General features: G+C 50.9%; 1 protein-coding gene across 1 annotated transcript; it reads left to right on the top strand.

The window, feature by feature from the left end:
- The first annotated feature begins 1,930 nt into the window (after nt 1-1,930).
- IL19 (interleukin 19) lies at nt 1,931-7,916 on the top strand. The gene is made up of 5 exons (XM_025429793.2): nt 1,931-2,204; nt 2,364-2,429; nt 4,856-5,008; nt 5,940-6,014; nt 7,438-7,916. The coding sequence occupies exons 1-5, from the start codon at nt 2,061-2,063 to the stop codon at nt 7,531-7,533; spliced, it is 534 nt and encodes a 177-aa protein (XP_025285578.1). The 5' UTR covers nt 1,931-2,060; the 3' UTR covers nt 7,534-7,916.
- The last annotated feature ends 4,222 nt before the right edge of the window (nt 7,917-12,138 follow it).

Genomic DNA, 12,138 nt, shown 5'->3' on the forward strand with positions numbered 1-12,138 from the left:
TACTTTCCTGAGTTTGCCTGCAGGGTACACTTGGTGGTATGCCATAGCTCTCAGGAAAGTGACCTAACTTGGATTTTTCTATATGGACACAGAATTGCAAGAAATTCTCATTTGCATGGAGATGGGGAGTTTATTCTTCCTAGAAGCTACATGTCAAAACCCAGAAGAAAGAGGCATTTCTTAATCATGATTAATCAGCTGTATCTTAAAGAAGCAAGAAAAGAGAACAATTAAGGAAATGAGATGCTAAGGAAACAAGGAGAAAAATAATCTCCCAAAGGTGGACCCACCCAGTAAACCTTGACAGCATTTCCTCTTATCCACCTGCATAAAAGTGACCAGCCCTTTCCAAGTGGCAAGGAGCACAGAGAGAGAAGACACGGGAGCAGCCTGGAAGTACCGGGTAAGAGGTAAGACTCCTGCAGGGCCTTTGCTGGAGGCTTTCGGGCACGTCGTCCTGGCCCTGGTCTCTCACTGCTGCAGAGAGGTGACCTGTCATCATTGTGTATGGCCTGGGTATTTTGTAGGACAGGGAAGGGTACTCCCTATTGAGGATGAACCTTCTAGGACTTTGTTCTCAATAAGAAAAGATGGAGAGTGGGGGGAAAAGGAGGGCAGAAAGGAAGGGAAGAGGAAAGATCTTTTTGTTCTAGGAGCTGTGCTGGGCACTTGATATCTTTTTTTTTTTTTTTTTTTTAGGCTTTGCAGTATTAAATAGCACTTTTTTTAAAAAGGATTTTGTTTATTTTTTTGAGACAGAGACAGAGAGAGCACAAGCAAGGGGAGGGGCAGAGGGAGAGGGAGAAGCAGACTCCCCGCTGAGCAGAGAGCCCGAGCCCAGGACCCTGAGCTGAAAGGCAGATAGATACTTCACCACTGAGCCATCCAGTAAAGCCCCTACATTGCTCTTTATTTTTATTTTATTTATTTATTTATTTATTTATTTATTTATTTATTTATTTATTTTTTAAGTGTAAATAGCTCTTTAAATGTAAGGAGCACCACTCGCTCAGTGGGACCTGATCAGAAAGGTGCTGCTATCTGTGTGGCGTGAGATCTGCTGGGATATCCAGTTGAGCGCCCGAGGGAATGCCACACGCACCCAGCACACCCATGATGGAAGTGAGGGCTCTGGGTGGGCACCGCAGACCACGCTGGGCAGAGGGCTGGTCTCATCACACGCGCTGTCCTAAGACTCCTCTTTAAGGCTAAGGCCCGGGCTAGTGCTGGGGAGAGTCAGGGGAAGAGACCCAACAAGCTGTACAACCATATCATGTGTACTTTCCCCAACGTGTCTACATGACACCAGAGAGTGGGTACACGAAAGAGGCAGAGAGGACGGCGGGGGCGGGGGGCGGTGATGGGATCAGAAGAGTCTGGTCCTGTCTAGGACTAGTGAGCTGCAAACATGTTCCCGATGGCCCCTCGCTCAGTGGGTGACAGAGGGGAAGCCACCAACTTGCCCCTCTCTCACATCGCCGTGGCTAATGAGTTGTCTGGGGGTGACCTGCGCCTCCCTTGCCTATTTCTCCAGAAGGTAACATCTTCAGAGTTGGCTTCAGACAAACGATTTTAAGCAGATACACATCAGGGGTTTATAATAAAAGAGTGTCTCCTATTTCAGGAGCAAACATAAAAAACCAAATGTGCTTTTAGGGTTTTTTAGATCTGTTGCCTAATTCCTAGGGCGTATTACCAACACTGTTTTTCCTATTTAATTTATTAAAAACAATGCTTTTCACCACTGTTGACAAAAATGAGCCATGTTGAGTCATAATGGAGTGATATCCACACAAATAGACTCCCTGGGACTTGAGAGAGCACTGTATTGTGCTTTCTGGGGCGAAGGTGGGGGCACCAGGGGGAGGGAGAGGTCTCATTCAATTGATTCAAGAAAACCAGAGGAGGAGACACATGACCATGAACTCCACAAGGCTCGGTCTTGTTTTATTGGTGGCTGTCTGGCTTGCCTTGCGCGGTCCAAAGGGGATCTTGGTCTGGGGTCTCCGCTGCTTTCCCCTCTAAGCTGGGCAGCTGACTCCCACCCCTTCCTGCAGGACATGAAGGCACAGCGAGTTTCCCTCTGGCTCGTGGCTGCTATGGTCTTTCTGTGGTCAGTGCGTGCCCGAGGTCTGAGGAGGTGTCTGATTTCCATGGACATCCACCCAGTAGAAGAGACTTTCCAAGAAATCAAAAAAACCATCGTGAGTATGGGTTGAGGGTGACGGTGTGGGCAAGGGGACGTGTCTCACCTTCCGTCTTAACTTGAAGAGTAAGCTCCTCTTCATCATCCTCTGTGTCTTCAGGGGGGACATGGAGTACTCATTGCCTGTGTCTGTCTGTCCTTGTGTTTCCCTCCATAGCAAGCTAAGGACACCTTCCAAAATGTCACCATCCTGTCCACATCGGAGACCCTGCATAGCATTAAGGTATCGGCCCGCATCTGCTCTTTTTGTGTTATTATTTTTATGGTGAAGCGGCCCTGGTCTGAGAAAGAAATCCCCACCCTGTCTTCTTTTCCTTCCCCATCTCCCGCGTGCTCTCTGAATATTCCTGGTTTCTCATTTGCCAGCTGATGTGCAAGGGCACACTGGTGTCTCAGGGACTTGGAGACCCCTAGGAGGAATCGAAGAAGCACCACCTACCTAGAGAGGGATTGGGGGTGCCACACGCTCAAACCGAGGAAGGTTCTCTGTGGCTTAGGGTGATTCTGGAAGGTTTTCACGGGGGAGCTGAGAAAATGAGCAGTGACTTAAAAGCTGAGTTGGCTGTGGGTCAGTGGTTCAAGGAGGAAGGAGTTTGGAGATCAGGGAAATTACATGTGAGATCAATGACGGTGTGTCAGGAGACAGCAAGGCAGCCAGGCTTGTGGTGTGAGGGGTGTGCAAGTGAGTCAGGTGAGCGGAAGAGGATGAAGCGGAGAAATACACTGGAGTCATCTTACCAAGAACCTTCAAAGTCAGGCGGAGCCTTGACCTTGTGATATGGCAATAAGGAATCACTGTAGATTTTTGAGCCAAAGACTCCATGACCACAGGATCTTTCTGAAAGATTGTCTCGTGATGTTCTTTACAATAAAAAATGCGAGGCAGGAAAGCCGCTAAAGAGATGAGTCCAACCCTCCAGAGATGTTGAGTGTGTTACAAAATAGTTGACTTACGAGGTAAGAATTTACAAAAGGGGCCACTGAAAAGTGCCCTTAAAAATGAGCTCCTCCTAGTGCTTGTAAGCATTCTAGAAAAATCCTTTTTTTTTTTTTTTCAGTTATTTATCTGCCAGAGCGCAAAGGAGAGTTGCAACGAGTTACTTTTTTATTTTCTCTTTTCTTTTGGCTTCTCTGAGCAAGATAATTCCTCTAGGCAGTGTTGGGCTTGATCTATTTGTTGTAAGTAGATGTTGCTACTTACTAAGTACTAGTCCAGCCAACCACATGACAGACTCATAGGAGAGTGCAGCTGGAAGGGACCTGGAAGGCCACCTATTCCAGAATCATCATTTTATTTAAAAAAATAATAATAATTTATTTGAGAGAGAGAGAGAGAGAGAGAGGGCACAAGGTAGGGAGCGGCAGAGGGAGAGGGAGGACCCTGGGATCATGACCTCAACCCAAGGCAGACGCTTAACCAGATGCTTAGCCGACTGAGCCACCCAGGTACCCCTGAGCCACCCAGGTACTCCTGAAACCACCGTTTTCAAATAAGCAAATTGACAGCTTGGGCGAGAAAATGTCTAGTCTGTGGTTGAGCCAGTGGTTGAACCCCTAAGCCCTCTCTGTCCCCAGATGCTTTCTCCTTTCTAGGTCTAGAAATGGCTGATGTGGCCTAAGCATCAATGAGGGTGCAAGTCTTTATCATATTCCCTCCCTCCCTCCCTGATAAAACAAAGGTGTGCAACTTTTTGCTGCCTTGGTCAAGGGAACCGGCAGGAGAGGAGGAGGAGGGTTCTGCATTACAAGTAGTTTGCCATCTAGGAGAGGCTGCTTGAGGGGCCAAGGAGCCTCTGCTGCTTTAATGCTGACGGAGATGGATGCACCATCCCGCTTCACACCCCTCCCTTCTCAGACGGAACCCTAAATCTGCAGAGCAGCTCCCTGGCGCTTGGGGCAGGCTGTAATTTGCTAGAAGGAAACTCAGCCTGGCCAACTGCTCTGAGCTGTGTACTGGGAATTTAAGGCTCCCCCCTCCCCCTGGAGAGATGTGCACACTGCCAGCTGCACACTCGCCCACTGCTGCAGCTGTGAACAGTTTCCACTCTTGCCAATCTTAGCTCCGTTCAAATGATCCCCGCCAGGTTCAAAAGGACAGACTGGGATGGTGAGGGGAGCAGGGCGGTCAGGACCAACACGATGTCATTGCCACGGAAGGAATCGTGGCCAGTGCGTGCCCCGTGCACACAGAGACAGATACTCACACTCATGTCTTAATGTGCATGTTGAGGGGTGAGAGAGTGCCAGGGGTGGACGGCGGCACAGCATAAGGAAGTCCTTTTCCAGAAGGCTGCTCAGACATGGGTCCTTTCAAAGAGAAGACACTGAATTCCTGGAAGGGTTTGAGCTGAAGTTAGTGATGATGTGCTGGGATGCAGTAGAGAGAGTTCGAGACTGTGCCTGGGCTCCATCGCTTGCTATTTTATTTCCTGGCCATAAAGAAGGAGGAGCTGCCATCTCTCTCCAGTGCCTTCGTCATAAGCATCTTTGATGTGCTGAGAGGACATGGATACTCTGAGACCAATATGAATTTTTATAAAAAAAATTGATTTAGCTATTTTGTTCCTTGATGCCCCTACAAAGACTTGCTTTGGTCTCTAAGACAGTAAAAGAGGGCCCCCGGGGGTTTTCTCTAATTTGTATCTGTAGCCCTCAGACGTATGCTGCATGACCAAGAACCTCCTGGCATTCTACGTGGACAGAGTATTCAAGGACCATCAGGAGCTGAACCCCCAAATCTTGAGGAAAATCAGCAGCATTGCCAACTCTTTCCTCTACATGCACAAGGCTCTGCAAAGATGCGTGAGTGGTCACATCAGGACTCTGTGTTCCCTGACAGCCCCAGGGCGAGCCCAGGACATGCTGGTTCCACTCAGGCTTTCTGAAGTGGTTCCTGGCCTCCCAGGAAATCCCCTGCCCTGTCATCCATGAGGGCCAGACTGTCCAGAACCTATTCCTCAGGGCTTCCTCCTGGCTGATACCTCATCAGACCCCACTTCCTCATGGAGAATCCTCCTGGAGCGGCCTTATATCAAAGTGTTCCTTCAGGGATGTCAGGGCTGGCCTGGGAGACAGGCATGCCCAGGAGTCCAGGCTAATCATATGCATCTCTTTAGTTTGTTTGTGGTCCTTCGGGGTTTCCAAACCCATTAACTTCTGAGCTGGGTTGTTGCATCCCATGGTCTATCCCTGTGGGTTGCTTATAAATTCATTGTGCTCTATTAAAAACAAACAGCAGGAATAAAACCAAACTCAAACAAACCAACACAAACTTGGACCAGGAGAAAGCCTAGGTTCTAGCCCCATCCCTGCCAATGGGTACGCATGTGACCTTGTGGCAAATTATCTCTCCTTTCTGTGCCTCAGATTCTAAAATTGTTAGAAGAAGCCATGATCCCTGCCATACTTACATTAAGATTCATTTAATCAATCAATTAATTAACTAGTCCAATAAATATTTCGTGCCTACCTTGTGGGGTGCGGCCTTCACTGATTGGTGACGAGACAGACGCTTGGTCTCTCCTTTCCTGGCCCTTCCAGTCGGGTGAGCCATAAACCCAGACATAGCAAAAGCCCTGGTCACACACAAGGTGACTTGTGACTTGCCCCTTGCAGCTCCAACCTGAGTTTGTCCACCTGACCCACGTTGGGAACAAGGGTGCCTCTCTTTGGGCAGAAGAAGTGGGCTGGGTGGAAAGGCCCTCTGACGAGCGCTTCTTCCACTTGATCACAGCAGGCGCAGAGGCAGTGTCACTGCAGGGAGGCAGCCACCAACGCCACCAGAATCATCCACGACAACTACGATCAGGTAAGAGAAGGCAGGGGGAGATGTGCAAGATGGAGATGGGGCGTGGATGACTGAGACTGGGCCAACCCTTCTGTCTGCTCACTGAGTCGCCCACTCACTCCATAGTATCTATTGCCCATCTCCCCAGTTCTATGTGTCTGCAAAGAGTGTGTTGGTTTTAGCCCCTTTGCTAGCCTCCTGGGCTCCCCTTCTCCATCACGCCTCCACGGTTTTCTCCTGCCCTCACAGATCAGAGCTAATCTGTTAAGTTGTGGGGGGAAAGCACACACTCTTTTGGGTGGGCGTGCTACAGAGGGAGCAAGGATCCTCGGTGAACTGTAAGCTGTTGGACACCAAACATGCTGCCTGCCAGGTGTCACTGTGGTCCGTAGCTGCCACCGGCATCCTGCGGGGTGACGCAGAACAGGGCTGCTCATGTATGTGTGGCTGTAGAGCGCACATCTCATAGAGGTAGAGTAGGAGCCTGCTTCTCCCATGCGTCCTTTGGAGACTCTGCCAACAGAAAATGCAGCTTGTGGCTTGGTAGGTGTGGAGGGAGGCCTGTGATTCTGCATTTCAACCACGTTCCCAAGCGATGCCAGCACTTTGACTAGTCGGGAGGCTAATACTAGAACAATGGCTAAGCCTTGTATCGCTCTTGCCATGAACCCGCTGTGTTTCCAAACACACTGCAAATACCAACACGCGTGTTCCTCATTACGGTGCTACGAACCATTATCTGCATTTGATAAATCAGGAGCCTGAGGCACAAACAGGTTAAACAATTTAACTACTGCAACCAAGTAGTGGAGGTGGGACTTGACTCCCTGCTGTCTGGCTCCCCAGGATATACACCTGGATCTCACCTTCTCCCTTTATTCCGCCGCAAGGGGGTGGAATAAGTCAGGAGACCTGGGTTCTAGTTCCAGCTCTGCTTCCAACTGTCTGTGTGACACTGTGGGGGAGGACATTTTTCTTTAGGGCCTCAGTGCTTGCCCATGTCACATGGGGACAATGTGCTCCTACCCAGCATGCTCCTCAACCCACTGGAGTTGAGGCTTTCTCGGAAAGCACAAGTAAAGCCAGCTGATGGGAAAAGGAAAACAAGCAAAGGGCTTGGCCAGTAAGACCAGTGTGTGGTTCTTTTTTTTTTCTTTTCATACGGAAAAAAAAAAAAAAAAAAAAAAAACAAAAAACCCATGGAAAAGAAAACCAGAGGCAAAGAATGAAGAATTTTTAATTTTGTTTCTAAGTCGCTAACTTGATTTAACTGCTCATATGGGGAAGGCAATTTGGGTGGCCTGTTAGATAACTTGGGATGCTCTGCCAATATACTTGATGGATTAAAGGAAAAGCTCACGAGGACTGGAATACGGGGCAAGATTTGAAAATGATTTACATAGTCTAGAAAGGTGGGCTCTTACGATGATTTGCCTGGTTTCAGCTGGAGGTCCGGTCTGCTGCCATTAAGTCCCTGGGAGAGCTTGACGTCTTGCTAGCCTGGATTGACAAGAATCATCAAGGAACTCTGGTTGCCTGACGGACAGGGGGCCTAACACCCCAGGGAGGAACCACCCCGGAGGGAGGGAGATGGAGAAGGCCCCGTTTTTCATGCAGAGGAGGGTCTTTTGAAGAGACCTCTCTCGGGGTTAGAATCCTCTCCCCTGGGGCTGGGATACTGCGGGGAGAGATCCAGGTGTGAACAGGTTCCGGATGGGGCTGCAAGGCCCACCGCTGGGCCCAGGCTGCCCGACCCCACCCGAAGGTAGCCAGACAGTCCCCTGTCGTATTTATAATAAACCGATCCGTCGACAGGTCCTGAGGGCCATCGTGGCGGGCACGGGTGGGCTTCCCCTAATTTATTGTGCACGTGTTTATGCTGCGAGCGGAGCGGTGCCCTGTAGTACATATTGTACGGACCGACTTCCCTGAATAAACTCCGTTCTCTACCAGCCAGTGGAAGTGTCTTCTCATTCAGCAAGCGTCAGTCCAGGAACCTTGGTGACAAGTAGAAGTGAAAGGGGCCTTAAGGAATGCACATAGGTAGGGAAACCGAGGCTAGTGAGGGATAAGAATCACTGAGTCCCAAAGCGAGTCAGTGCGGAGAAGGGCTGCACACCGGGTCCCCAAAGCCTCCACCCAGCACCCTGTCCTCCAGCTAATGATCAAGAAGATGGATGATGGACGCAGGGCTTCTGACCACTGGCTCCTTGACATCACTCCACTTCTTTCTTTCTCTGTTTCTGTCTGTTATTATTTTCTTTCTGCCCCCAACCTGGATACATCTTCTCTGACCCTAAATTCATCCTCCATGAGTATATATGTTGCGCTAGAGGGAGGATGTTTCTGACAGTGGGATGATGGTCCTGGTGACAGAGCTGAGCAAGTAGGGCCCGCGGCATGGGCTAGGTTGAGTAAAGAGGTCTGGGCCCAGGCTCCACTAGAAAGAGGCCAAATGGGCACCATCTTCTAGAAGGCCCCTCCACATGGTTAGTGGCAATAACAACTGGCACTTATGGAGCATCTGCCACGTGCCGGGTGCTGAGACAAGCACGTTCTATGTGCTGCCCTGGGTCAACATTTATACAGTCACTGGCTGGCTGAAGCACACTTTCTTCACTCCTACCTGAGGAAGAGATCCCACAGAACATGCTTTAGTGGACAGGGCAGATCTCCAGTCGGACAGACCTGGCTCCAGTCCCATGGGACTTTGCACTAACTCCTCATGTCTGTCTCAGTGTCCTCTTCTGTAAAAGGAAGGCACCATCTCAAGGTGGCACCATCTCAGGGTGTTGCTGTGAGCCTCAAGGGTGCTGCAGGGCCCTCTAGGAGCCCCAGCAGGGTGGGGGCTCCACGGTGTGATATAGAGTGCCGACCAAGGGGCCGGGATGTGCTCTTAAGGCTCCTCTTGCTGTGAGCTGCCTGGGGCAGGTCACTAAATTTCTTTAGGTCCTTAGCTGCCTGGAATGTGCATAACGACCCCTATACAATCTCCCGTGGGTGCTCATTTAAAAGCCAGAGTCATTAAGCTGGTCGAGAGCGCCCTACGACCTGCAGACACTGCCTCCCCAGCTCCGTGCCCTCCAACCGTGTCCTGACCACTTGCTGGGCCTCACGCCGACCCAGCCACACGGGCCTACTCTGTGTTCCCCCAACACACCAGACATGTTCTCCTCGTAGGGCCTTTGTACTCCGTGGGCACACACATGCAAACACAGAGGTAGGGTTAAAAAAAAATCCAGCCTTGTGTCCTGAGGGGGTTAATGGGCCATTCAGAGAAAGCGGGACTGTCTGCCGAGGCCTTCGCCTTTGCGAGGTGACCTTGGAGGAACAGCCATCCTGAGCCAGCTGGATGAGGGCAGGACCGGCTTCATTACAGCATTCTGATCTGTTATGCCTGCCCTGGGGCCCAGGTGACCCCAGACACCTGCACAGCCTGCACCCCCTCTTCCTGGAGGCCTTTATTAAAAGGCATCTTATGTAAGTAGAAACCCTCATCTCCACCTTTAACACAGCTTATACCCCTTTCAGGCCTCCCTAGCATCCCACATTACATTTCCCGAGTCAGATGTAAGCTCCACGAGGGCGAGGATAGTTTGGTTTCTCCACTGCCTGCCACCTACTAGGTGTTAAACTCACTGTTCTTGAATAAATCATCTGGATGAACCTAAACGATTATAATAGCAAGCATTTAAATAGTGCTTTCTACGGTAGCTACAGTCTCTGAAATACTCATAATGTATTATAATACGAATATATACCTAGATGTATAATTTAATCCTCACAACAATCCTCTAGCAAGATTAATTGAATGAAATAAAATTAAAAAAAAAAAAGCCACTGCATTGAATCCTAGCAATACAGATGTTTAAACCCACGCAGGAAATCAGGACCCAGAGAGGTTAAGTGACTGACCCGAAGTCACACAGCTCACAAGCAGCAGAGCCGGGAACCTGGTTTCCAGAAAGAACTATCAGGCCAACAGCAGCGTCCTGCACGCTCACTCTGTGCCAGGCCCCCAGGGGGAGATTTTACATCTCCTTTCTCCTTAGTCCTCACGACGCTCCTGTAAGGCAAAGGTTATTGACCCCCCGAATCCCACAGAAGAAGCGATCTGAAGCTTGGCGAGGCTCCACGCACAACTAGGCCCATGCAGCTGGCTGTGGAAGCGGGATTCACACTCGGGGCGTCCGGCCCCAGCACCCGGGCCCTCAGTCTGGCTGGAATGCTGCCCATGCGTTTTGCATGGACACCTGCACAGCCTGCACCCCCTCTGGAGGTGGAGGTGGAGGGGGGCCAGCAGGGAAGGAGATCTCCTGGCCTCCTGAGCTCCACCTGCCTGGTTGCAGAAGCAGTAGCAGGGGAGGAGGAGGAGACGGCCCCGGGAGGGACGGGGGGTGAGAAATGTGGAAGGAGGAGATCTCACCCTCTCTTTCCTTCTTATCTTTTGTCTGCGTGTCTCGCTTTGTCCTCTTCCCGTGTGCATCTGTCCCTTCTTTCCTTCCAGACTAAAAGGTACCCTGCCTCTTTTGCAGCCCATTGGGGCGGCGGGGGGGTGGCCTGGTACAGGGTGATGATTTTGTTTCTGGCATTGTGTCATTGTTTGGTTTCCCGCCGTCATGGAGCTGGTGCTTAATAAATGCCTGCTGAGCATCCAAGTCTAGACTTCTCCCCCGGAGCATCCTTTCTGGGGCCTCTACGGGCGCGCAGGCACCCTTGCACTTTGCACTAGGGCTCGCCTTCCACCGCTTAGGTGCAAAAGGGAGGGACTGCACGGCCTGTGCAGGACCATGGCAGGCACCTTACACGTATGCTCCGCTCGGGTCCCAGAGGAGCCCAGAAGATCGGGGTCTCATCCGCAAGTGAGCAGGGAAAGCAGCTGGGGCCCAGGGCGGTGGGAGACTTGCCTCAAATCGCGGGGCTGAGAGACGGGAGATGCAGATGTAGACGGTAGATCCAGGCATCTTCTGGCTCCTGTGCTCTCTCCCCTTGCTGCAGGGCGGGGGGCGGGGGGTGCACTTTATTTTGGCCAAGACTGTATCATCCAGGGCCTGGATTACTACGCTGGATGTGAGCAACGCAGATCATCAAACCCAGATGTAGGACAAAGAGCCTGGACTTACTAGCAACAATCTTGTAAAGCTACACGCTCATCAAGGGGCCAACACAAGGCGAAGAAGCAGAGGCCAGCTCCTGATGTGTCACATGAGTCCTCCGACCCCTGGAGGACACTCTCTTCTCCTTGCATCTCAGAGCAAATCGCTGACAGCCATGCCTGCTTAAGGCAACTGTCTCAGAACTGTGATCTTGCCCAAAAGATCGGCCAAGAGGATAAGAGGACAGGCTTTGGTGTGAAGTCCAGCTCCTGCCCTTGCCATAGGACCTTGGGCCATGTGAGCCTCAGTTTCCTCCTTGGTACAAATGCAGGAGAGAGCTGCCTCATGGAATCACTGTGAGGACTCGGAACATCATCCATAGTATGGATCATTTGAAATGACGCTTGCTACTAACGATTCTCAACTTTTCTGATCTTATTTCCCATAAAACACTGTTGCGTTTTTTAAACTAGCAAGTGAGACAAGACAAAAGGCACTGGCCTCGGTCTGCACTGCAGGAGGCTGTCGGCTCAGCACCCCCAAAGGGAACTCGCAGTTTCTGCGCCCCCAGCCAGGCTCCACCTGTCTTCCTGAATCTCTCTGCTGCTCAGACACCCTCTTGCACTTGTCCTTCCTCAGCCACCGACCCATCCCAGTGCAGGACCCCTCCCTGGGTCTGTCCCGACCTTGCCTCAATCATGCCCGGCACAACCCCTCGCACAGACAAATCACAGGCTACCTCCCAGACAGCAGAGAACGAATGCTTGATCGGGGAGGGGGAAACAAACTCCTTCCTGGAGGTGGCTTCACGGACCAGCATATCGAATTTGGCCCACGGATTTGGGGGAGGATAAAATCTTAAAAAGTTGTTATGAATGAGCTCTAGAGCATTCTAGAAATAGTCTCTCCTTTCAGTTTTGTTTCTGAGAGCCACTTGCTTGGCCCAGTCTCAGACCTCGGCCATGGAGCCACTCTCGGCAGGTCAGAGTGTCCTATAAGAAGCCTCCTCCATGCAGGCACAAGACTTGGTCAGGTACTGGGCCCCGAGA

This window comes from Canis lupus, chromosome 7 (assembly GCF_003254725.2).
Source record: "Canis lupus dingo isolate Sandy chromosome 7, ASM325472v2, whole genome shotgun sequence".
Classification (NCBI taxonomy): Eukaryota; Metazoa; Chordata; class Mammalia; order Carnivora; family Canidae; genus Canis; species Canis lupus.

Excerpts from the sequence above, each read along its gene's own strand:
- IL19 (XM_025429793.2), top strand. The coding sequence starts at position 2,061 with ATGAAGGCACAGCGAGTTTCCCTCTGGCTCGTGGCTGCTATGGTCTTT. Across the intron at positions 2,205-2,363 it reads AAGAAATCAAAAAAACCATC|CAAGCTAAGGACACCTTCCA; the intron begins GTGAGTATGGGT and ends TTCCCTCCATAG. Across the intron at positions 6,015-7,437 it reads TCCACGACAACTACGATCAG|CTGGAGGTCCGGTCTGCTGC; the intron begins GTAAGAGAAGGC and ends GCCTGGTTTCAG.